Below are 26,976 nucleotides of genomic sequence, written 5' to 3' on the forward strand. Positions count from 1 at the left end.
TGCAATATCTATAATAATAATAAAATTATCATCCAATTATTACTTTTATAACATCAACAAAAATTTTATACCAATTTTGACCTTTGTATATTAAAAGAAAAGCCCAATCAGAAGATTTAACATACGCATATCATTAATTTTTGTAACAGCTGGTGCCGTCATGAATGCCGTCATGAAGGGCTCGTATCAAGTCAGAACTCCGCTTTTTGGCGGGAACCAGCAGTAGACAAATAATTTCTTAGATTAGCATAACAAAGAGCAAATCTTAAATACTAAAATCAATAGTTACAAGGTACAGCAAATTCATCCCTACACACAAGGTTGTAAAAGACGCAAGTCGGGACGCATCGGCCATGCCTAAAAAACGACACGTCGGACGCAACGGCGACGCAACGGGCGTTGAATAACGTTGACTTTTCAAAATAGTTTTATTAAATATGTATTTATAGATAATATTATATAGATCGAATCTTAAAATATAAAGTATATTTACAATAAACATGAACAATTACCAATTATTAACACTATTACAAAAAAAATAAAAAAAAAATTGACCGACTTTGACCGATTTTGAGCGACTTTTTTCGAATTTGACCGACTTTTTCCGACTTTGACGACTTTTTACCTTTGACCGACTTTTTAGCAACGACGCATCGGCCATGCCAAAAAAACGACGCGTCGGCCGACGCGTCGGTCAAGTCGGCCGACTTTTGCAACACTGCCTACACATGTCCCGAAGAGTCAACGTTCATTCTCAAATTACATACGAGGAACAACTTGATACTTGCAACATACTAAATCAAGCCAATACTACAACAACAACATTCTTTAGAACTAGTCTAAACTAACCGTGTAATTAACACCAACACAAATCAAACGATCACCAAATACCATATCGGTTTAGATCATGAACAAACTACCATGATGACAGCCAACCAAGAAAGTAGAATCCGCACACTAATCCTCACACTGCTTTTTCGTAGTTGACCACTTGATTGTGTGGATACTGACGTGGAATTATCAGTAGTGGGAGATGGTCGTTTTGAGACAGGAGGGATAGGTCCATCAGCCACATCAGCCTCGGTTAGGACCGGGTTGGGAGCAGCAGCTGGTGGTATCGCCTGTTTTAACATGAATTCTTGCAACTTTCCGGGCTCAGCTGGAGCCATATACGGCGGGATCTGATTTGCTGGTAACTTTAAACACTGGTTACCTGTATTTGCAAAAAACTTGGTAACAAAATTGCGAAAATTGGAAATAACTGGTTACCTGTATTTACCATTATTGTTTTTATTATGAGAAAATTACGCCACTGGTCCCTAATATTCACCCAAAGTTTCATGAATGGACCTAAAGTACCCTAATGTTTGAAAAAGTTGCGCCGTTGGTCCCTGAAGGTAACATACGTTCTTAGTCTCGGCATCACATGAAGTGCACACGACGTTTGTTTTGTCAATTTACATATTGGAGTCTATTGTATTTTAAAACTGGCGAATCCCACAAATCTCATAATGCACGTGATGCAAACTAACGTTAGGGAACTAACGTTGGGGTATTAACGTTTGTTACCTTCAAGGACCAAAGACGAAACTTTTTCAAACATTAGAGTCATCCATGTAAAAAAGAACTTTAGGTCCATCTACGAAACTTTGAGTAAATATAAGGGACCAACGGTTTTACTTTGTCTTTTATTAATTTGGTTAAGGGTCTAATCTTGTCTGATTGTTCACGGATAAGTATAACAGAAGTGATAATTAACGAGTTCCATAATAGAATGTAATAAACTTACTTCTGTATCTGGCTGCAGTAGCTGGAAAATCGGTAACAACGCCATCAACGTTAGCTCCAGCAACATACGAGTTTATTTCAACATACGGGTCTGAAAAAAAGTCCCATGGCTGTGAAACAAACTCGTTACTCATAATCTGTACATAAACAGGGAGTTTAAATGCCTGAAGCTTCTCAACAACATCCGTTTGACCAAGAAGAAATCCTTTATTGCGAGGGAACACAGATTGCTTGCCGATGATAACAGAATTTGCCATTTTACTGATATCCGATATGGATGAGTTAAGAATATCACGGATGTTTTCGTTGATTTCGTAAACAAGTTCGTGTCGGTTGCTTTTTGATTTGAAGAATTTGAGGACCCCACCATCGGGAGACTGGATTAGTATTTTTTTAGTCTTCTGATTTGTGTAGGTGGAATTGTTTAATACGTTCATTACTGCATCTGCAACGTTTAACCCTTGATTGGCTGCTAAGTATGGTGCATTCTGCATGGTCAAAGACCGATATAGTGTCAGTGTTGTTTGTGGTGAAACGCAAAAGACATGCAAATACTTACGACTAGAGGTGGAAACTGGGAGGGTTTGGGTAACAGGTAATTTTGGACCGGGTCAAGTCGGTATGGGTTGAACCATAATACTTTTCGTTCAAATTAAAGAGTATGTCAAATATTCTTCTAAGAAATATATTTATTTGAAAAACAACATAAATCTTGCTCAAAAAGAAAAACAATATAACCTTTAAAAATATGACTTGCGAGGTGTCATGCATTGAATGAATATACACCTTTTTAGTAGCTTAAATATAGAACTTAAACAACTGTTTCTGCGTTAAACACATTTGATCCATTTGCTTTTAGCTATTTATGTAACATTACCTGTTTACCCTTCTAGAGATTAACTAATACGGTGTTTGGAATTGCTCGTTTTAGTAATAAGCTATATTATAAGCAGAACTAATTGAGTGTCTGGAGGAAACTGCTTAATTACATGGTTTAGAGAAAATTTGCACTTTAAAATAAGCAGGTTGGTATCAGCTTATAAGTAGATCGGCACTTTAGATAATAAAGATATTAAGTGTCATAAAATTTAGTGGTATGCCAAATGAAATGAGATGATCCAGTTTAACCTGATTTATTCTGAGCATGCAACTCAACCAAGAATTGATCAAGTATACTTTTAAATTTAGTTTCACTCGGTTTCGAAGACACTGAATTTTAAATTTTGATGGAAGAATCTTTCATTTCTTATTGTCATTTACTCTGCTCATTAAGCTGCCGAGTGTATAAAATCGGATAGTATAAAAAACTATCTTCATATGGTTTGACTTTAGCTGATATTATACACATCTTGTACTTGCTACGAGAAATCATGGTATAAAAAAAAGATCTGCAAGAGGGTAGTCTTACCTTGATGTTGATCAAGACACCAGAAATAGAGGTAGCATTATTTGCAAAGTCCAGAAATTCGGACAAAGTCATAAGGTTTCCATCATTTCTCACTTTTGGATTCCGAAACAAAGTGGCATTCTTATATACATTGAATATCGCAGCTACAATGCAAAAGAGAACAGAAAAACAAGACCAGGGAAGTCGGTATAAGAAATTATTAAAAGATATAAATGTGACAAAAGCATTATTGATAAAATGAGGCAAAAAAGGGATACAAGGTAAGCTAAGGGATTATACAGAGAGACAAAGTTGAAAAAGACGCGAGACGGAGACAAATCGGTCGGGACCTTGAAAGGTCGAGTCGGTCAGGACGAGGTCGAGACCAACGTTGACTTCTAAATAAAAATAAATTAAGTGTAAATATTTCAAACATGAGTATTTTAAAAATAAGTGATTCACTATAAGATGATGTTTTGTTAGTTTAAATAATATATACTCCGTAGGTTTTTAAAAATGTTTTCTATAATTATAGTGTCAAAATTAATTATCTTTAAGGAATACTATGTAAATCGGTGTTTTTCCAGCTAATTTTTTAAATTGGCTTGGGATTTCTGTTTACACTAGAACAAGGCCACACAAAAAGTCAACTTTTTACCCACGTAGACCGACTTTTCCCGTCTTTGACCTGACTTTTAGCGTTGACCGACTAATTCAACGTTTTTTGCGGAAACAAGAAGGGCTAGTCACCAAACTGTGGCAATGGCCACCGAAACGCCGTTTGCAACCATGCCAAAAGATTACCGATTTTAAACCATTACCCAACCTGGCCCGCATGCCCGGTTTGCCATTTTAAAAATGATGAACAAAAGTTGTGAGTAGATGACTTACGTCTCAAGCTCTGAATCTGGCTCCATGCAAGGCTAAAGGTATATATTCCAGTACCAGGCTGAAGCTTGGTATCGCTTGTTGAAAGGTTGCTAAAATCAGATTGAGAGACTGTTGTTCTATCAAGAAGGTTTATAGAACCTAAACAAATAGGTACGCCGTCACTTGTCATTTGAACAGGGCAGTCAATAATATCTGCACCATCGGATACTGCTTTCTTATATGCCAAATCAGTACAACCAGGATAGTCCCCACTCGCTCCTTCTGATGTGATGATTAACGGTTTTGCTGAACCAATCACAAAGAATGAGCTATTTGTCAGTTGTGAAGTGTCCAATTGTGGGTAAATAAACGACCCACCAATATATTCATTTAAGAAAATCCTAAAATCAGATCAATTTATCAACTTGTCAAGTTAATAATTTTTAATAAGACTGACCTGGACGAGATTGTTTTTTTCCCAGGTGAGATAAGCAATCTGCATGGTTAAGACAATAAGAATCCAGATAAGACGATATTTGCATATTATATGGTGAAACTGTGAAATGAATTGCGTGTTTAAGCTACTCTTCCAACCGAGCCTATAATATTTTCAATATAAAATATTGTTGGAATGGCATCCAGTATTTCAGAACTCGGAATTACGTGGTGAGTACTCGGTTTTTGCAGCTCGGGGAAACTTGGTCAAACTCAGTCAAACTTGGTCAAACTCGCCCAACACTCTGTAGGTCATAATTGGTCAAAACTCAGTCAAAATTGGTCAAAGTCAAACTTAGTCAACATCCGAGTACTCCCTACGAGTACTCCCCGAGTAGCGATTTTTGCAACCTTGATGGCATCACATCAGTAGTATTAAAACCATATGTAAGAAAAATCAAGAAAGAAGTAACTAAATTTGGAGGGTGTAACGAATAAACTAACCAAAAGCTGATGATGGAGTGATTGGGTTGTCAGAAAGCACACCATCCACAGAGAATTTTCCATTATCAACGTACGAAAGATACTCTGTCACAGGGTCATAACTGTAATTATATGGAAGTACAGCATCGTTCATAAAATCAGATGCAAAAACTTCTAGTCCTTTTTTATGAGCATCTAAAACGAGTGAGGTATAAGGTTGCAAATACAAATCTCCATCCACAGGCCATATATATACTTTAGGAACCAGGATCCCAGAAGCAAATGTCTTGATAAAAGTCAAATTAGTCAAAAGAGAACCGTATGTTTGATTGGTAGACGGCTCGATCTCATCTGGCCCTAGGAAACGGAAAAATAATTTGGTTGTGCTTGTTTTGAATCTTGTCACAATACTTTTTAGGAAGTTAACCTCGGGAGATGATATGTAGTTAACTATAGTTTTCCTAGATGTGCTGATTACAAAATTTCTCATGCTCATGTTGTGTTGGCTGTAAAATGCATCATGCTGCAAAGGGATAAAGATAATGATGATTAGTTGGGAATCAACATACAAGGAAATAGTTTGTAACTCTATGCAGTTTCAGTTTATGACTAACAAATTAATGATAACCTGGATGTTTAACCATAGACCAGGTGGTTTCCGGATCCCAACATCTTCAACTGTTAATATTTGTAATGTGCCATCAAAAACTTCACTTCGAGATTGGACACTCTGTGTCACTGGACAATATAAAGTAATATTCCAAGTTAGATATGAGAAGGGGCGTTCTATGGCAATTGAAATTAGATACAGACATGTTTTTTGGGTCCTCAGAGGAATATAATGTGAATGTTTTTTCCAGATTCTATTATTCATATAGTAATTAATTAATGCTAGGTAAGAGGATTTGCATCAACAATTGCAAACAAGAGGGATACAATCTCAAGTTACATTTTTATTAAGAGCCAAGTTATGTCAAATAGGATATGGAGCTGTTGATATAAAGGCTGGAACATAGCAGCTCTCTTCTAGTCTATGCAATTGTGAATGAAATCCATTTTTCATTTGTACATTTTGTCTTTCAACTTAGAGATTAAAAAAAGGTACAAAGAAGAAAACTATAATGGATGTAAGATATGACCAAGGTGAAACACTATCAAAAGGACAGAAGATACAATATAACAAAAACTCAAGGATGAGAGGAAAATCGGACTTGGTCAATTTGAAGGAAAAAAGTGATATACATGTGACATGAGGACAATTGCATTGACCTATCATATTATACACATGCACATAACACGTACAGATATAGAATAAAAGATAAGGCAAAATTAGTTGAACTTACATGAGACATTCTGTAGGTCATTAAGTGAAAAATCCAACGGAAACCATCCTGTCATAGGCACCCCGTTCACTGGGTAGGTTTTGTTCCCCTTATCGAACACAAATGAAATTGTGGTACAATTATCCATATTAAGACTTGGGAGGCAAATCCCAACATTGTCGCTAGTCAGTTGTACATCACACCACAAGATCATATCAGGTAAGCCCGTAACTAAAGCAAACGTGTAGGCACTGTCACTGGAGTCAGGAAATAATCCAGAAAACCCACCACGCGCAACAACTAAAGGAGGATCACCTGTAAAAGGTTATAATGTACACTTCAGAACATGATGAAAAGATAGCTCAAACATGTACTCAACATATATGATAACCTGCATTAACCAATCTAAACATATTCGTCTGATAATTGAATGTCAATAGATACTTATGCCATGCAAGACAACTAATCTAACCAACTGCCACAAATCAAAACGACATTTCTCAGCTAATCCTTTGCAGTGGCACCAATCGATAACAATGTGGCAAATATCAGTTCAAGAAACACTTAATGCAGTGGTCAAATAATTTGGTCAATGTTAGTAGAATTTTTAAAGTTGATCAAATCAACTATCCATGAGTAGACTCGATCTCACAACCTTAAAATTTAGCGATCACTTAGTACAATTAGGGCAAAGACTTCTTTAGTCTTTATAATCCCATCGAATTAAAGCATCAGCCATTGCTAGACACTACATTAGCATATAACTACTACAGTTTATAAATCATGATCTCCTATCAAGCTTCATTCACTGTAACATAACTGAGGAGTCCCCAAAGAAAACAAATTGTTGGTAAAATCACATATAGATAATAAGAGAATTTAAAGGTAAACGACTAAATCATCGTTAACAAATTCAGAAACTCGAATATCCATAGATCTTTCATAAAGTAACTGATCATAACTTCACAACTAATTTACACAAATAGTTTACTTACTCGAAAACCTAATTCACAGTTCAAATTCAAATTCAAATTGAAATCAAAACAAACACGCAATTATTTTATACATTATACATCCTCATGTCTACATACCTAAACCGTTCAAAACTAAACTATGTATCGAAATCCGAAAATAAACACTATAAACAGCAATTGCATTACTTACTCAGAGATCAAATTTACAGCATAATAACTAAATAGAAACACAACATCACGATAATTTTAGGCATTATACAGTAATAGAAATATATCGAAATGCAAAATTAACTAAAAATAGAAAAATAATTACCTCGTAAAGTTAACCAAGGGCTAGTTTTGCCACCAGATCCCTGACCGGCGGCGAATGATAATGAGCAGATAAACAAGGTCACTAGCCACCGGAACTTCCACATTGCCGGAAACTTAAACGCCGGTTACTTAACTGTTTGATGTGGTGTAGAGTGAGATTTAAGGTTTTACAAAAATAGATTCTGGTACTAACTTTTTGTGAATTTATTAGTAGTAAACTAGTAATAGATAGACACAGAGGGAAGATGTACGCAATGATTATATATAATGTATTATCGGCTCGGATTACTATGTGCAGTCATCGGCCGTTTTGTGTCGGCTAAGTGGCTTGGCTATGGCAATCCGGTTACTGAAAATTAGCATTAGCATTGGCATTTCTATTTCTAACAAAGTAATTTTAGAGGTATTTAGTTTGGACGATGGTAATATTTTCACTAATAAAAATGATACATCTAATACAATTTTTATTATGCACTTGTACATTATAAATTATAAATATATAATATACAGTTTTAGTAAATTTATGAGTTAGAAAAGTGAAAGTATCCATGTGCATTTAGACCACCTCCAACCCTCCGTCAGTTTGCATCGTCAGTCCCTATTGGCATCATCTGACGAAAATTGACGACCGTTAACGCGGCGTCCGTTTTCCTCGAAGAGGGGCGTTAGTTGGGATTGCAACAGAAAAAAAAAGGTCAGTGGCTGGTGTCGGTTTCTAATTGGTCCACGTGTACTAGCCGTTGTCCAACGGCTTTCTAGCCATTTTTTCATTTTTTAAATTTCAACTATAAATACAACACTTCTATTTCATTTTTACACAACAAAAACATCAACTTTCTCTCAATATTTATACATTTTACTCAAAATAATTATGGCATCATATTTACTAGCTTTCGATTCCGATTCGGAGGATGTTCGTGTTATCCAACTTATTCAAGAATTGGACGAAGAGTTTGAAGTCGAGTTCGTTGCTTATCGATTGCATGCATTGGGAATGGAAGAATTGTCATGTTGCTTATAAAGGACAATACACTAGGGGTGATCACAAGAAACCGACGATTATGCTTGAAGCGGTGGATTCATATGACTTGTGGATTTGGCATGCTTTTTTCGGGATGGCAGGTTCCAACAATAATATCAATGTTTTGAATCAGTAACCAGTTTTTGATGTATTAAAGAACGGAACAGCTCCATCTGCACCATTTGAGGTTAATGGTCATCAATACACCAAAGGTTATTACCTAGCCGATGGTATATATCCCGATTGGGCGACATTGATCAAAGGAATGTCGTGCCCCACAGATGAACCAAGGATTAAGTTCACAAGATTTCAAGCAAGTACACGAAAGGAGGGCATTTGGTGTTCTTCAAAGGCGATTTCATACATTAAGTCAACCTTCACGGACTTTGAAAGTAAAAAAGATGCGAAGAGTAATGAAATGTTGTCTCATTTTACATAATATGATTTTAGAAGACAATGATTATGCGCTATGTAAATGGGAAGAAAGATTTATAACCTAGGAAATAGCAAATCGTGCCAACGAGTAAGGAATAGAGGATGTGATCAAGACATTATCACAAGAGAAAAAGGGATAGGGCGGTGCACGACCAACTGACTGAAGATTTAACCGAACATATTTGGAATCTTCCAACGTCATTTCGACCTACGAATTAATCTTTAATTATGTAATCTTTAATTTTATTATTATTTTAGATTTTTTTTTGTATTACTTATTTTATTTAATTGTTTGTATTTTGTTATTATTATTAATGAATATCTTATTATTTCAAACATTAAATAATGTATTAAATTATATAAAAAATTGTAAAAATAAAAAAATTGGTGAACCCTGCTGAAACTGACACTGAAAACTGACATTTAGGATTAAAAAATATCAGAAACTGACACTTCACAGTCAGAGTCAGATTATATTTTTTTGCCAAAAAGTATCAAAACTGATTGTGACGTCACAGTCATGGATGAAAATGATCTTATATACTCCTATGCCACCTAAATTTATCCAAATTCTTTGTAGGCCATCTAACATTTAAAATGATTTTTTTTTTTTTTTTGAAAAGCCAATTTATTTATATACTTCAATATTTATAGTAGCATGATATTCATGCAGAATCACAATTACAACATATATAAACTAAGAACCTGAATTATAATCTAATGATTTTATAGACCACCAAAATTTACAATTTGTCAAATATATACAAAAATATGATTATAAATTAATCGAAATTATCTATAAAAGACCCAAATAACGGTTTATTTATTAATTAACATTATTTTGATTATTATAGTTTTGTCCTAATACATGAGTAATTTCATTTTGTTACGTTTTTCTATTTACTTTTGAAGAGTATTTGGTATATATTTGATAAACTGTAAAGTTGGGTGGCCTACATAACTATTTTGAAATATAAGTGGCCTACAAAAGATTTTAATAAAATTGAGTGACCTCCAAATACATAATCCTTTTAATTTAAATAAATCAAATTATGATTATATAAGTTTACTTGTTTAGAAAATTTGTTTTATATATGTCCTCTAAGTTGAATGAATTATTAAATAGAAAGAAAAATAACATATCCATCTATAAATAAAGAAGTTAAAAGTTCACAATTTATTTTGTACTTTTGTAACTGTAAAACGTTACTGACATATTTATTTTTAAGTCTGGGAGTTTGCAGACATAGTAACACATTATTTTATCTTATATTTTTTTAAAAATAAACAGTATGCAGTAAAAATATTTGTAAAAGTGCAGACATAAGACATAATAACATCTTAATTGAGGTTATTGAAGTTTGGAAATGGTTGTTGCGTCGAATATTTAAATACAAATTTAAGAAACATTGTAGATAAATCATGAAAACTACATGATTTAAATTACTTCATAATCATAAAAAAGTTATTTGAGAAGCTTAAAAAAAATTTAAAGACAGTTCAAAGATGTAACCTATGAGAATTGAACCTATGTATGAGAAGCTTAAAGAACTCATATTAGATATTTGTAAAATGGATATCCGAAATATCACTTGAAATCTTATATCGTAATGCCAAAAAAAACTAAATAATAAACTATACAAATTTGTTATAAATAATTAAAATTGATAACTTTTAGTGTATTTAATGATGTTTATCTTATATCGAAGACATAAACTAGTCTAACCTTTTGTTTGAGTTGATTTGTGGCCGGCCTCCGGTTGAAGGTAAGATTCTGGATTCCTCGTCTGCGTGTGTGTTAGGTTTTCTCAATGTGTTCTCGTATGGGAAAGCCGGTGTCTCCTAAGAAGCTTGTTCGGAAGGTTTTGATGACGGATTTGAGAAGTAAGAAGGCCTCGCTTGCGGTGGATGATCCATATTGCCTATGAGTCAGTTTTGGCATTTTGGAATTTGTGTACGTGCTTGGCTTTTTGTTGTGTTGTGTTGTTTTGTTTGGCTTAGTCGGTGGCATTTGTGTTTAGGTGGTTTGGTTGTTTTATTGCCCGGTTTTGTCTGGTTGGGTTGATTCGACTCACCTTTAGATATTATTTGCCGTTTTATAATTTTTAGGTTCGCATTCTCGTGGTGAGGTGTGCTCGGGTTTGTGTTTTGTGTTGTTTTGATTGATTCTTTCATGGGTTGATGGAAATTTATGTTATAGAAGTTTTAAGTATTTTCGTAAAACAAACAATAAAATTATCCCTTTTTGACTTTTTTCTTTTCTTTTTATTTATCTACCTACTTTTACAATGTGACACCCCACAAAATCAAGTGACATCGATGGCCAAAAACGGAGTTTCGGAGCCGGCGATAGTCAACAGCCGAGCCAAATAGGTAAGCAGTGGTTGACAGATGAACATGGGTCACCCAACAACCTGCATGTTGTCTACGTGGGCGGAGAAACAAACAAAACGGACTATTTTCCCCATTAAACTTTGGTTTCCAAAAATATCGAAATCGAAGTTCATAAAATAAAATATGATAATAATACGCAGTAATAAATCTATACAACGTACAATAACAGTAAATATGTAAATCTATTTAAAAAGTTGAGTATTTGTATCTTTTCATATACTGTATTAGGCAAGGGTGTAAAAAACGCAAGACGGGGTCGAAACGTTTAGGATATTGGAGTGTTGCAACAATTAAAACGGAGCCGAGACGAATGTTGACCAACATTAACTTTTTATATACATTTCAAACACAAATATGTAAAATTGAAGGCCAATATCTATATTTAATTTGAAAAATCTGCCTTTAATTTGAAATAATGTTTATATTTAAGATAAAAGTCAACGTTGGTTAAAATTTGTCTCGACCCATCTCGGCTGTTTTTTTAGGGTTTTTGAGCTTTTTTTACCTTTGTTGACCACTGTTTTAACGTTGACCGTTTTAAAGTCAACGTTGGTACACAAGTAGATATGTTGTTATGGCTGCCTCAGACATTTTGTACAACACTGATACTAGGAAAACCCTACAATATGATACCATATATTATTTAATATGGAGTATTAATTAATTATATAACACTACACCTGTTAAAAAAAATAATTATATAACACTACATATTTACGGTATCTATCGTAACATTATACGGAGTATTATTATACGAGTATTATACTTATTATACTATAGTTAAAATTAAAATTACCTGACACTTACAACATTATGTAAAAGGTTATATTTCATTGGTTGGCTATACAAGGAGGTAATCCGGTTAAAGAAGTTTTTTAAGCTTAGAAATTGTTTAAGAGACGAGAAGATGATAAATGTGTGTGGTGTTTGGAGCAAGTCGAAGTAATTGATCATCTTCTATTACATTGTTCGTAGTCTAACAAAATTTTAGTGACATTATTTAATTGGTGGAATATTTGTTAGATCAAGCCTTCGTCTACTTTGAGTTCTCAAACGATTGGAATAACGGTACGGGTGTTAAAGCGGGTTCGTTTTGGAATCTAATTGGGTTGGTAACCATATGGTCGATTTGGATTGCTAGGAACAAAATGGTGTTTGACGAGGCATATTCATGTTGGGCTTCTTTGGTTACAAGTATAAACATGAAAGTGTTCCAATGACTTGTATCTTTGAAGAAATGCGCGGCTCACCAATTCTATATTTGGTCATCTCAACCTTGGTTGCTAGTGTAAGGAATTTTTGTCTTGGCTTTGGGATGGTTTTATACTTTTATATGTAAAGAAGTTTGTTTGCTTACCGTAGGATTACAGTTTCATTTGCTTCTACTGGTTTTTGATGATATCACAGGGACTCCGGACATGTCGAACTGCAAGTCTTTGTGATGCATAGTGTATTTTTCACATCTTCATGAAAAATCGTATTTGCATATCTTCCGGTTTTTTTTTTTTTTTTTTTTTTTTAAAAGGATGTAAAAGGCTTCCAAATTCAAGTGGCTTTAATTATAGCGGTTCAGAAAAAATTTAAATGTTTACCTATCAAATATTAAATGCCAAATTCAATATAATAATGACGACATAGCCCCCCCCCCCCCCCCCCACCCCCCCCCCCCACTGACTCGACACGTACGTACCCACATTCATTGACCACAATGTTTAAACCATGAACCAGTAAAGTAATACGTCATTCGTTTAACTGAAGAATTGAACTACTAATCCAGTGTCACGTTATTACGTTAACATTTCGTTAAGAAAATTAGAAAATATCGAAATAATGTCATTAGATGAATATCTGACAGTGGCGGAACTTGGGCGACACAAGTGACAGAGAGTAAACCTAAAAAAAAAAAAAAACTTACTTTTTATTATAAAAAAAAAAAAAAAAATTCAGTGTAATTTTTTTAAAAATCTAGATGGGGCGGGCACCTCTCCCGACGAATGACTATGCCTATCTTCCGCCACTAATATCTGACCGAACTTCTCTGGACCTCATGCTTACTAAGTACTAGTAACATTATATTTAGAGTAAATTGCATCGATAGTCTTCTTGTCTTTACACTAAAATATTCCATTGATCCTTATCTTTCGATAATTATATCAATCATCCATGACATACAAAGATCGCACGATTGTGGTACCCGACACTAACTATCGATAAAATTAACTTATTTATAAAAAATCAAAACCTCCTATGAGATGTGTGCCCAAACATACTTGTCTTGAGCAATATTTCACAAATGATCTTGGGAATGAGATCAATAAGATTAAACAAAAAAGTGTAAGTACGAAAATAACAAACATGTAAATAGGGCAAATGGGTTGAAAGTAGCCAAAAGTCTAAACATAATCTAGGAAAGCATAGTAGTTGTGGATAGCAAAATTTTCAACTTTAAACAAAGTATTTTTCTTAAGGATTCAATAGTTGTAAACTTTTTATACATCTTCTGAAACATTCAAACACATATACATAGAGTTAAAAACTTCTGGGCACAAACTAGTAAAGTTACAGTGTACTCACAAGGTTACAAAAATTTAGAATATAACAAGGATCACTAATACAAGAATGTATAGCTTTTATTCAAAATTCATAAGTCTGAAGCTAAAAGTATAGAGAACTTAAGAAACAAATATTGTACCTCAAATATGAACAGTGTCATCAGGATCATTTTGATTTAATATTCGACACAAATCCGGTACTAAGAAGCCTCTCAACATACTTACCCAATATATCGACTTCCAAATTCACCTTTTGCCCAACTTTCTTCAATGCAATCACAACTTTCTGTTGTGTATACTCAACCAACATAAAATTAAAACACGATTCTTCATCGAACACATTAACTACAGTCAAACTAGTCCCATCTACTGCAATAAACCCTTTGGGCACAATAAACTTCAAAATCTCGGGAGACGTTTTAACCTTGACCCATAATGAATCTCCTTCCGGATCCAACGAAACAATTTCTCCTGTACCATCCACATGCCCCTGCACAAAATGCCCGCCCATTCGGGTCGAAGGTTTAACCGCTCTCTCCAAGTTAACAACCGAACCTTTTTCCAGTTCAACTAACGACGTTTTCCTTAACGTCTCGGGTGCCAACCCGACTTTGAACTCCAACCGTTCGGAGTTAAACTCAGTAACGGTTAAACACGTCCCGTTTACAGCGATACTGTCGCCTAGATTAACGTCTTGGAGGACAGTTGGCGAACGTATTATCATATCGAGTGATTCACCGGATTCGTCGAAACCTAATTGTCTTACTTCTCCCATTTCGTCAACGATTCCTGTGAAGAGTGAGTTTATCTGAGTTCTACATGCTACCGATTGGTTCAATTTAGCTGTGTGGGATTTGAAAATTAGAGGTTGTCCTAATTTAGGTTTGGGATCTGTTGCATTTGTCAATCTAAGAGGATGTTGGATTTTGCTGAAATTATTGTTAACTGAGAATTTTGGAATTGAAGCTGATGTTTTTCTTAGGGTTTTGGAGATTGTGATGCCATTGAAGAGGGATAATATTGTCATTTCTGTTTGATCCGTAGAGGATTTAGGAGCTTTTTTCACAATGTTTTAGTTTTTGTTACAGGATCTAGCTGACCTAATTTCTAAAAAGAATAAAAGTAAATTCGGATTTAAAAATTCAATACAATAAGCTACAAACCTGAAGCTGATGTGGTGAAAGTGAGCGAGTATAAAGGCAATTTGTGAGGAAATGCGCGAGCAATGTCAAGCTGAGAATGAGATTAGACCCAAAGGTGTTCAGAGGGCGTGTTGACTTGTTACCATATCATATGAGAATTTCTCTCTCTATCATCTTTATTTTTAGAAGCTTCGTTCTTCTAATATTAAATACTAGTGAAAACACCCGTAAATTCACGGGTTTTTAAAAGAAATTTTATAAATATATACAAATTCAAAAAAACCTAATAAAAGAAAAATTAAAGAGAACATACAAACACAATTTCTACCATCGAATCGAGGGTAATCGGATTTAAATGAAATCTTAAATTAAGATGCTTACATTATTTTCTATTCGGTATCTTCTTCATACCAACAACTTAAAATGTATGGGATATCAAGTCAGTATAAGCAAAACGTCACCTAGCATATTGCATTGACATCATTACATTAAATATTAATAATATACAGCCTCTTACGATATATATGGACCATCAAAGGTAGTGGTTGACCCGATATATTTTGAAGCACTTCAACTTTTCAAGACGTTTTAAACCATTTACTCAATATGTCCAGTTAGCCACCTATCTGTTTTGAGCACAGTGAAAGTGCATACCTGATGTCCACAGCCAAAAGCCATATCCTTTGAATTAGTTAGGCAAATGGAACATAACTGCAAAGGTAGATATAAGATATTAGCTTAGTCACATATCATTAAGGGTGCGTTTGTTTGCCTCTTAATGGAATGATTCAGTGCTGAATGCTGAACCATTCAGCATTCAGCGTGTTTATTTCTGACCTCTGAATGACATATGATGTTGAATGGTTCAGAATTTAGTGTTGAACCATTCAGAGTTAAAACACTCTCTTAACCATTAAGAACCTAATTTTCTTTAATATTCTTTTCAAACCATATCCAGAACGTTTAACCAACAAATATATTGTATTTTTTATTCATGTAACACGTTAATAAGGTAATTTTACTCATTTCATATCGTTCATATAAAACGATTATCAAACAGCTTATTTTCATTCATAACAAACCTTATTCAGAGGCTCTGAACCATTCAGATTCTGAACCGTTCAACGCTAAATCATTCAGTTTTATCAAACGCACCCTAAGATAAACTTGATAAAAATACAAGAGATAAAACCAAACACATTAGACAAAATCAACTGCACCTTATCTTCATAATTAGGATTTGAGATTGGTTGTACCTTTCCTCTACATTGTTAAAAGAAAAATTGTTAAATTATATAGTATACAGTGCAGTTAAATTATATATTATATATATGATAGTTTACAACATATTGCACATACCACATACCAGTTATCCACTATTGACATATATCTAGATGCATGAAGAATAAACTAAAAAGTATACTAAAAGCATAAAAACTATCAAAAAAAAAAAAAGTTATCCACTATTGACATATACCTAGATGCATGACATATACCAGTTATCCACTACTTTCTACTTTCTATACTACAGCTATCAATCTAGAAATATCGCCATATCATACTAAAACTACTCCAATAAAAAAGCTTCAAACTCCACTTTACAAAGAGCATCAATATTAACAGTAACAATGACAAATAATTACATCAAGAAATTAAGCTTATAATAACACATAAACATCACCTTCCTTTTCTTGGTTACAGTTTCTTCATCTTCCGCAATATCTCCAACGGGACCTAAAAACGAACAAAAAAACATAATCATCTAGATAAAAGTAGATTAATAGAATAACAAACAATAAGTTAACTAATAATGGTTCTTACAATCAAGATATTCACCTTGAATGCATCTACTTCCATCTAAAACAAATATAACAATAATATAACAACCCATTAGGTTCAAGAGCTTGAGAAACTGCCATAATCAAAATTCGTGTGTGTGATTATAACTATGATTACAATTATCCTCCAACTAACAATCCAACTCTAACATCTTCATTAAAAACATTATATAGAAATCAAAAAACATATTAACGAACAATATCATTCTAACTATATCATTTATAGCTCAAATCAGCTATTACTCAGAACAGATAGTACATGGAACTTACAAACGACCTTTAACGAGTCAAGCCATCTTCTTAAACCCTTCAACCACACCAAGAACCATTTTGTCAATACCTTTCTTTTACGAAACAGGGATAGCACCAGATTAATGGATAGAAGTTTGGCTTGTATCTTTATTTTAATCCGACCCTGCAAAAACTGACTAAATAATAAAAGATAACTATGTCTCAAAGAGAACCTGTAATTAGATATAAAAAAAATGATTAAAAAAATTATTTTTTAATCATATCATAATATATATAAAAACTATTGGTTGATCTGATATAAAAAAGAAAATAAAGTAAGTACCATACAATGCATTATATAATTAAATATGTTAAAATCAAATGAAGTACCTTGTCTTTTTGTTTCTTAATTGTATGTTCAATCCTCTTCCCATCAGTGAGATCATACACAAAGTTTGAATCTTTTGTGTAACTGCCCATCACAACACTGGTATACACAATTGGATATCAAGCTTTTGGGTAAAATTGCAAAAACGAAGTATTACGATACAACTAAAGATTAAAATGTAAAAGTCGATCCTACTGTTAGATATATGGCTTTAATTATTGCAGGCCTTAGTTGAGTCCGCAACATTCTATTTGTACAATTATTACCCCTACATAGTAATATGAATGGAAGAAATTGTAGTTTCAGTTCTATCCGAATGTCGTTTTGAGTTTGCGTTCACACTACATCCGGCTCTTCAAATTCGGGTTCATATACACAACAACCCCCAAACTTTCTACTTTTTCAGGGGTAAAAAACATAAATATATAATTTTAAAAAAAACAAAAGAAAATGATTCCATCCGTATTTTTAACGGGCCCTATCTTCTCGCTCGGTCCGAGTAAAATTTTTCCAAGACCACCGTTCAACTCGAAAAAATCAGACGGACACAACGGGACTAACTATGCGCGAAACGGACATCGTTAAAAAAACACTAAATAACAGGCCCTATATTCTCGCTCGGTGCGAGCTAAATTTTTCCGAGACCACCGTTCAACTCGATATTATTTTACGAACACAACGCGACTAACTATACGCGAAACGGACATCGTCAAAAAAACTCTAAATATTTCGAGCTATATTTCATACATATACGTACATGTCCAACAAACAACCCAACCTACTAGATATATTAGGTACCAAACAACGTATATACAAATATGACCGCGCGTTGAATACAACCGCAGCAACGCGCGGTCGAATTTTTTCTAGTTATAACTATTTTGGATTTCCAAACATGAATATGCGATTTTACAATAGAGCTACAATATTTATCTTGAATTAAAGTCAAGAAACCTACATAACATAACCCCAACTAATTAGTTTTGAATTGTTGTGAGTGGTGCAGGCCCGGCCCAAAGGGGAGCAAGGTGTTCACTTGCTCAGGGCCCAATATTTTTAAGGGCCCAATTACGAAAACTTATTGCTATTACTAAGCCCAGGCACAAGAAAAACAGGCGGGAAATTGTTCAAAATACACTTTTTTTTAGACTTCAAACAAAATACACTTTTTTTTTAAAAATTGTCTTTTTACACCATTCGGTAGACGGGATTCCGTCTACCACCTTTATCTGTCGTCTACTACCATTTTTACAAAGTAGTCGACGGTGAGATAAAGGTGGTAGACAGAATTCTCGTCTACTGGCAGGGTTAGTAGACAGCGAGAACAAAGCAGTAGACAGACATTTACAAAGTAGTCGACCGTCTACTGCCTTGTTGTTGCTGTCTACTGCCTTGTTAGTGTCTACAAGGCAGTAGACAGCAACAACAAGGCAGTAGACGGTCGACTACTTTGTAAATTCTGTCAACCACCTTTATCTCACCGTCGACTACTTTGTAAAAATGGTAGTAGACGACAGATAAAGGTGGTACTGCCTTGTTGTTGCTGTCTACTGCCTTCTTGTTGCTGTCTACTGCCTTGTTAGTGTGTCTACAAGGCAGTAGACAGCAACAACAAGGCAGTAGACAGCAACAACAAGGCAGTAGACGGTCGACTACTTTGTAAATGTCTGTCTACTGCTTTGTTCTCGTTGTCTACTAACTCTGCCAGTAGACGGGAATTCGTCTACCACCTTTATCTCACCGTCGACTACTTTGTAAAAATGGTAGTAGACGACATATAAAGGTGGTAGACGGAATCCCGTCTACCGAATGGTGTAAAAAGACAATTTTTAAAAAAAAAGTGTATTTTGTTTGAAACCTTAAAAAAAAATGTATTTTGATCAATTTCCCAAAACAGGCCAAGCTTTACTTCATTGTTTACAATCCAACGCTTGGTTCACCTTTGCATTTTATAGATAACACGTTATAGTTCACCTTTGCATTTTATAGAATATATTTTATTTCTTAAACACCGATGTGGGAGAAAGTGACTATCCAAAGTTGAATCTACTGCATTATCCAAAATTGAATCTGCTGCATTAGAAAATATTGTAGAATCATGAACTATTTGTTATTAGTTAGTATAAGTTATCATATTAGAGTGAATTATAAAGACCGTTTCCAAATGTGTACCACAATTAAAAAAAATTTATTTTGTTTCTTCCATCAATTGACTATATCATCAACCATACTTGATTGATTTCTATCCATAACATTCATATAACTATTCTATATCTTTCCAGTTTGTTCACACATCTGGCATATCCTCAAGGGTAGTTTCATAATGCTATGCAATATTTTTTTTAATTAACAAACTGATTGATTGAATAAAGTAACAGCAATAATCTTTAACGATTGATGACGTTAGTTGTAATTTTTTTTAATTACCTTATATTACTCGTATATATTATTCGTTAGGGTCTAAGGGCCCTTTTTTTCGTTTCGTTAAGGGCACTCAAATTCTCGGGACCGGCCCTGGAGTGGTGAAACTAAGATCAGGAGTAATAAAAGAAAAACATAAGAAGCGGTGATGAATAATAACCAAATAAGTTGGGGTGATCCACCGATCGGAAGAAAATATAGATAGAAGATAGTTGCGGACGAGTAACGGACAGAGTGAGACAAAAGATTGTTGAACACACTTGTATAGTGGCGAATCTAGGCTTAGAACCCAATGGGGTCCTAAAAAGTTTATTCTTTAACTTATTTAAACGAAAAATTGAATGTGTCGGTGCGGGTCGGTTCGGGTATTAAAAACACCATCAAATAAAAGCATATTGTGTTAGGAGTTTGTAGACCCCAAATAAAACATGTGATTAAACCAATCGCAAACCGTTTTCTCTAGGGAATTCGTCGGTGAAATCAGAGGTAGTTTTATTATTTGGTTCGTGTAGCTAGTTGACCTTTTTCGGAGCTTAACATGTCTGACACCGCAAATTTTTTTTTTTTTTTATACGTGGCTGAAGCATTTATTAATTAATTACAATCTACACTTTTACTATTGTTAATACATTACAACCAGTGTCACGTGACAACATAACAAAATACATGTTTAACCGAAAGAGACGTAATTACATTCGATTTACAAAAGAACACAGTTCATATGATAAAAGACTCCATCAGAGTTAAACCCTGTCAAACATAATATTATCATGCCCGTCTTCTCCCAAAAGCAAAATCTACAAAGCTACAACCTGCAGGGAGGAGATGGAGGGGAATTAGCACGAAGCTAAGTGAGTACGACTAACTACAGGCAATAGTATATAGGAACCGTCATACTAATCATGTCATAAAAGCTAACACACAAACATCACCCAAGTGCAGTCTACAGAGACTCTGGCGGCTCGGCCAAACCATTAACCACCAGTTGATCGGACTGGGGCTTACCAGAAGTTCCTCCACCACCGTATGTATATATATAATTCACATGCGGCGGACGCGTCATTCACACACACATATATATATATATATATATATATATATATATATATACACCACGATTGTCTAGGCAACCACATGAGGAACCCAACCCGCAGGTTGATCTCTCCTACCGAGGCAACCACACAATAGGGACGCACTGGGCTCCAACAGACAAGCACCAACTAACATGCAGTCATCACAACATACTAACTAACCGCAGTAGCAAGTATATCTAACAAGCATGGCAGTCATAATATAACATGCTACTCTATACTATATACTCCAGTTAGTCCCACTCACCGATTACCAGCAAACGAGAAGGTGTTCAGTTATCTAATCACTGAACCTTCTCTTTCTCTTTTTCTCCTGATAAAAATATAAACACAAGTTAGTTATAGTATCATAAGCATCAGTATACAAACAGACAACATAACGGCTAGAAATCAACACTTAAACAACATTTCAGGTTCTGATCTGCATCGGTACGGTTGCACCTGCAACCGTGCGGTTGTAACCTTCATCCGTACGGTTACAATATGTAACCGTGCGGTTACAAGTTTATGGTCCGGTTACACCACACTGCTGCATCCGTACGGTTGCACTTGCATCCGTACGGTTACACCATGCATCCGTACGGTTACAATATGCAACCGTGCGGTTGCATTCATCGAGCAACAATAGCAGAAACTGACGGGTTTCAAGCACAATTTACCAATTCTTGATCTAGAGCTCGTTTTTTGACCTCAAAACCAACCACAACTTGTTTATCAAACATTTTGGAACATAAGCCCACAAGAAATTCGTACAAACAACACCAATTTAATTAATTTTAACCCAAAATTACACTTTAATAAAACCTAACACAAAAATCCCATTTACACAAAGATTAAAGCATGAAACCTTTTGATTCCTACCTTAATAGATTCAGTAAATCACCAAGAATACAAAGATACAAGCAATTTGAGCTTAAGAACAAGATTTAGCAATTAGGAGTTGGTAGGTAATGGAAGTGAAGGTACGGTGTGTTTAGAAACTTCAAGAAAATGAGGGAAGAAGCTAGTCTCTTGCTTATATATCTGTGTAAAAAACAATACCCCATCGCACACGGGTATTTAGCAGTTATCTAATAACTTTCGTACACCATTTGGCAACCCAAACGAAGTCCAATTTAAATAAACAAACCTGTTATGTGACCCTTGTCACAAACTGGTCCTAACTACATTATCAAATAATAATAAATATTAATTAAAAATAAAAGCAAATAATTACACAACATAAGCTTAAGGGTAAATTAGTAATCTTACAGCTAGGCCCAATTGAGTATGTTACAAATCTACCCCCATTAAGAAGATTCCGTCCTCGGAATATGGTCAAGGTCAAACAACTGGGGATAGCGAGCCCTCATTAACTCCTCGATTTCCCACATCAGGTTAGAACCTAAACTGTGCCGCCATTCCACTAATACCATTAGAATCTGCTTCTTTCTCAACTTTGCGACTTTCTTGTCCACTATTCTAATCGGTTCTTCGACTAATTTTTTGCTCAAATCCACTTTCAAGTCTTTCAACGGAAGAATCAAACTTTCGTCGTGTACTTTACATTTCCTTAAATAACACACATTGAACGTGTTGTGGATTCCTGCTAACTCTGAAGGAAGATCTAAAACAACGGTTTGATCATTCAAAATCTCTATGATCGGAAATGGCCCAATAAACCTCGGCACTAACTTACCACTTTTACCAAATCTGATCACTCCCTTCCATGGCGAAACTTTCGGGTATACCCGATCACCTACATTAAATGTTACCAGACGTCTGCGTGGATCAGTATACATCTTTTGTCGATCTCTAGCTGCTTTTAATTTCTCACGTGCAATTTCAAATTTTTCTGCAGTTATCTGAACAATTTTGGGACCTGCAAATTGTTTCTCACCCGCTTCTAACCAACATGAAGGAGTTCTGCACTTGCGAGCATACAACATTTCATACGGTGACATTCCGATGCTCGAATGATACGAATTATTGTAAGCAAATTCTATCAATGGAAGATGCGAATCCCAAGAACCACCATATTCTAAGACATACGCTCTCAACATGTCTTCTAATGTCTGAATTATTCGTTCACTCTGACCGTCTGTCTGTGGATGATAAGTTGTACTTAAATTCACACGTGTACCCAGATTCAATTGTAAACTGTTCCAAAAGTTTGATACAGATCTAGTATCTCTGTCAAAAACTATCGATAACGGCACACCATGTCGACTAACTATTTCTTTCAAATACAACTCTGCTAAATCACCCAACGAAGCGGTTTCACGAGTAGCTAAGAAGTGAGCACTCTTTGTCAGACGATCCACTATCACCCAGATCATGTCATGTCCCTTCTGGGTTCGGGGTAACTTGGTTACAAAATCCATCGTTATATGCACCCATTTCCACTGAGGAATTTCTAACTGTCGTAGTGATCCATACGGCTTCTGGTGTTCTGCTTTAACTTGCGCACAAATATGACATTTCTCAACGAAACTTGCAATATCTGTCTTCATTGTCTGCCACCAATACAATGTTTTCAAATCTTTGTACATCTTTGTACTACCCAGATGTACTGTCTGTCTAGATTTATGCGCTTCTGTAAGGATTAAATCCCTCAAATCTCCAAGCTTAGGCACCCAAATTCGGTTTTTATAGGTCTTTAGTCCTCTAAAATCATTGCATAGGTCAAATTTTCTTTTGGTCATTTGTTCAATCTTTAGATTTTCGTCATTCAATGCTGCAAACTGAACGGTTTTCAATCTATCGATCAAGTCTGAAACTATCTCAATTCTCATAAATCTGACATTTTCGATTATTTTCTTGCGACTCAGAGCATCTGCGACCACATTTGCTTTACCCGGATGGTATTTAATCTCACAATCATAGTCTTTAATCAATTCTTGCCATCGTCGTTGACGCATATTTAATTCTTTCTACGAAAAGATATACTGAAGACTCTTATGATCTGTATAGATTTAATAATGTGTACCATAAAAATAGTGTCTCCAAAGTTTCAAATCAAACACAACTGCAGCTAACTTGTAACAACCCGACTTCGTTATACCAAAAATACGACTTAAAAAAAAAATTCTTGGGACAGTACATCTGGACGGCGTCCAAGCCCTTGGGACGGCGTCCAAATGAACTAAAAGTTCCTGATCAGTTTTTCGAATTCACGCGAGCGGAAAACCCGCTTCCCGACACTTTTAAACGAAACAATTTTCACAACACATCATATTAAGTGAAACTAAGAGATTTCCGCAATGAAGATAAGTTTTACAACACCGAGCCCACAATGACCCGTTTTACAAATAATGTAGAGATTTCGACCCATTTATCTCTTTAGACGGATTAGGACTCTATAACCCAACCCAATACCAAGAGCATAATCCCGGAGACTACCAAATCCCCAATCCGCGTCCATATAACCAAAAGCCACCCCTTCGAGCCCAAGCGCTCCTATGCATCTAGTCTAACAACTAGCTAGCTTCATAACAAAATACATGTAAAAAGGTAAACAACGAGAGGGGTAAGCATAAAGCTTAGTGAATGAAATAATTATACGAATACATATATAATTATACCTACTTGCATACACTTACACAACCGCAAACATGCTAGCAAACAACATTAGCTTATCGTCGCAATAACGAGCTATAATTCACCAATACTCCCAAGCTAGTATAACAACCGCATATAAATATAACTCGAATAATATAATATGCTTACAACACAAATAACCATGGTTAACCAATAGTACAAGGGAACGACGCTCTCGAAAACGACATCGGTGTTCACAACATCTGTTAGGGCACTTAACACCTCGCACCACTAACCCCTAGGGTGGCACCTTAACACCTCGGAACTTCACCCCGAGTGGCATCTTAACACCTCGATGCTTCACTCATTATTTTACGGAGTGGTGTCTTAACACCTCGACACTACACTCCTAGGTGGCATCTTAACACCTCGATGCTACACCCGAGTGGCATCTTAACACCTCGATGCTACACTCTTCACGTGAAACGTGGTGTCTTAACACCTCGACACTACACATTTCACGCTACAACAAATAGATACATTATATACCTACGCATATAATTATTCCACTCACCTTATCACGTCGGTGGTGATTTAGCACTTCCGTATGCTTCGAGCAAGGTACCTAATACATAAGTACACATTCAATACACAACTTGTGGAATTAACCACAATACTCACTCACACCCAAAACCGCCCATAAAATGGCCAAGACTCATCTTTAATTACTAAAACTAGTGATGTAAGTCTACTAACACCAATTAGCACAAACTTAGGGTGTTTCATACCCATTTCACCCAATTAGGTCAACCTTAACTCATTTGACCCATTTCAACACTGATACATATCATTTTAGCCAAACATGACCCATTTACAATTCTTCCATCATTTATAAGTGTATTAATGACTAATCAACACAATTTAACACTTAGAACTTCAATTCACATGGCCAAACCCTAGATCATAGCTATTAGGGTTTTCCTTATCTCAACATAACCCAAATTCACCCATTTTACCCCCAAATGGGTCTTACAAGTTCCAACACTCCTAAAATCACTAATACTAGTGATTATACCCCCACTTACAAACCTTAAACATGCTTAAATCATTAACCAACCCAAAACCCGCAAAATATCAAAATAGTGGGTTTCCATAAACCCTCTTCATCATCTAAAAAGGTTTTACAAATAACAAGCTCAAACCCTAAATGTACGCAAGAATCTTAACAATGAAATTCGAAGTTGAGACTTACCAATACTACCAAAATGTAGCCGTGAATGAAAGGAACAACTTTAACTCTCAAGCTTTGACCCGAAACGCTCATCTTCTTCACCAAACCAAGCTTTCTCACTCTAAATTAACCCTCTCTCTCTAAAATAAGATGAGAGTGTTTTGTGTGGGTGAGAATGAGCTCCAAATGGAGTTCTAGATCATTTTTGATGATCCCAAACCGACCCCAAGTGAAAAGACCCAAATACCCCTTTTAATTTGAGTAAAATAGAGCTGCTGTCCCGTCAGGCCTTCTGGACGGCGTCCAAAAAGCTTGGACGGCGTCCTAACCTTCATTGTTGGACGGCGTCCCAAAGTCTGGACGGAGTCCCAATGAACTGAGTCTGAAACTGAACTTGTTTTGGTCGTAACTTTCAAACCGTAACTCCATTTTCGACGAATCAAATATCGTTGGAAACGTAATGAGATTTACTATCCAATGGTAAGGTTTTAGAACATCAACTCCAACTTTATTTGGGATCCAAATATACACTTACATGCCTCGTATTTCGAATGTCGTTCGAAATAACTCGTAACTGAAAACGGGTGTTACATAACTCTAAATCATGAGTAGGGTAGTTTCGTTCATGATCTTTCAACTGTCGTGAAGCATATGCTATAACTTTGTTTCTCTGCATTAAAACACAACCCAGACCAGCGCGTGACGCATCACAATAAACTACAAAATCTTCTGATCCCTCTGGTAAAGCTAAGACCGGCGCTTGACATAACAACTGCTTAAGAGTCTGAAAAGCCTTTTCTTGTTCATCAGTCCATCGAAAGGCTACATCTTTTCGGGTTAACTTATTCAATGGACCTGCTATTTTAGAGAAGTCTTTAATAAACCGGCGGTAATAACCTGCTAAACCCAGAAAACTCTTGATTTCTGTCGGCGTTTTCGGCGAGTTCCAATTCATTACGGCATCTATCTTAGACTGATCCACTTTAATACCCTGTTCACAAATTACATGACCCAAAAACTGCACTTCTCGCAACCAAAATTCACATTTGGAGAACTTAGCATAGAACTGTTTCTGTTTCAGAAGTTCTAACACTAACCTCAGGTGCGTAGCATGATCTTTCTCGGTTTTCGAATATATCAAA

At 35.3% G+C, this 26,976-nt stretch overlaps 2 protein-coding genes across 19 annotated transcripts; both read right to left on the reverse strand.

Annotated features, from left to right (window-relative positions):
* Positions 1-728: 728 nt before the first annotated feature.
* Positions 729-7,773, reverse strand: LOC139847326 (glycerophosphodiester phosphodiesterase GDPDL3-like). Its single transcript, XM_071836997.1, has 9 exons — positions 7,573-7,773; positions 6,307-6,600; positions 5,592-5,701; positions 4,985-5,486; positions 4,503-4,541; positions 4,067-4,351; positions 3,197-3,339; positions 1,790-2,276; positions 729-1,213 (listed from the first exon to the last, which is right to left on the reverse strand). The coding sequence occupies exons 1-9, from the start codon at positions 7,673-7,675 to the stop codon at positions 906-908; spliced, it is 2,271 nt and encodes a 756-aa protein (XP_071693098.1). The 5' UTR covers positions 7,676-7,773; the 3' UTR covers positions 729-905.
* Positions 7,774-13,958: 6,185 nt separating this feature from the next.
* Positions 13,959-17,833, reverse strand: LOC139846752 (riboflavin synthase-like). Of its 18 annotated transcripts, none has more exons than XM_071836249.1 (7): positions 17,768-17,819; positions 17,575-17,671; positions 17,224-17,377; positions 16,937-16,972; positions 16,797-16,849; positions 16,336-16,378; positions 13,959-15,826 (listed from the first exon to the last, which is right to left on the reverse strand). In XM_071836249.1, exon 7 carries the CDS (start codon positions 14,998-15,000, stop codon positions 14,140-14,142), a length of 861 nt encoding a protein of 286 aa, XP_071692350.1. In that variant the 5' UTR covers positions 15,001-15,826; positions 16,336-16,378; positions 16,797-16,849; positions 16,937-16,972; positions 17,224-17,377; positions 17,575-17,671; positions 17,768-17,819; the 3' UTR covers positions 13,959-14,139. The 18 variants fall into 18 exon arrangements, 17 of the variants coding, with proteins under 17 accessions (XP_071692350.1, XP_071692351.1, XP_071692349.1 ...); XM_071836250.1 differs by having other exon boundaries at positions 17,224-17,368; positions 17,768-17,810; XM_071836248.1 differs by having other exon boundaries at positions 17,224-17,381; positions 17,768-17,810.
* Between the last annotated feature and the right edge of the window lie 9,143 nt (positions 17,834-26,976).

This window comes from Rutidosis leptorrhynchoides, chromosome 5, assembly GCF_046630445.1.
Source record: "Rutidosis leptorrhynchoides isolate AG116_Rl617_1_P2 chromosome 5, CSIRO_AGI_Rlap_v1, whole genome shotgun sequence".
Classification (NCBI taxonomy): domain Eukaryota; kingdom Viridiplantae; phylum Streptophyta; class Magnoliopsida; order Asterales; family Asteraceae; genus Rutidosis; species Rutidosis leptorrhynchoides.

Excerpts from the sequence above, each read along its gene's own strand:
- LOC139846752 (XM_071836249.1), bottom strand. The coding sequence starts at position 15,000 with ATGACAATATTATCCCTCTTCAATGGCATCACAATCTCCAAAACCCTA.
- LOC139847326 (XM_071836997.1), bottom strand. The coding sequence starts at position 7,675 with ATGTGGAAGTTCCGGTGGCTAGTGACCTTGTTTATCTGCTCATTATCA. Across the intron at positions 5,702-6,306 it reads TGACCTACAGAATGTCTCAT|TGACACAGAGTGTCCAATCT; the intron begins GTAAGTTCAACT and ends TATATTGTCCAG. Across the intron at positions 1,214-1,789 it reads TACTGCAGCCAGATACAGAA|GTAACCAGTGTTTAAAGTTA; the intron begins GTAAGTTTATTA and ends TTGCAAATACAG.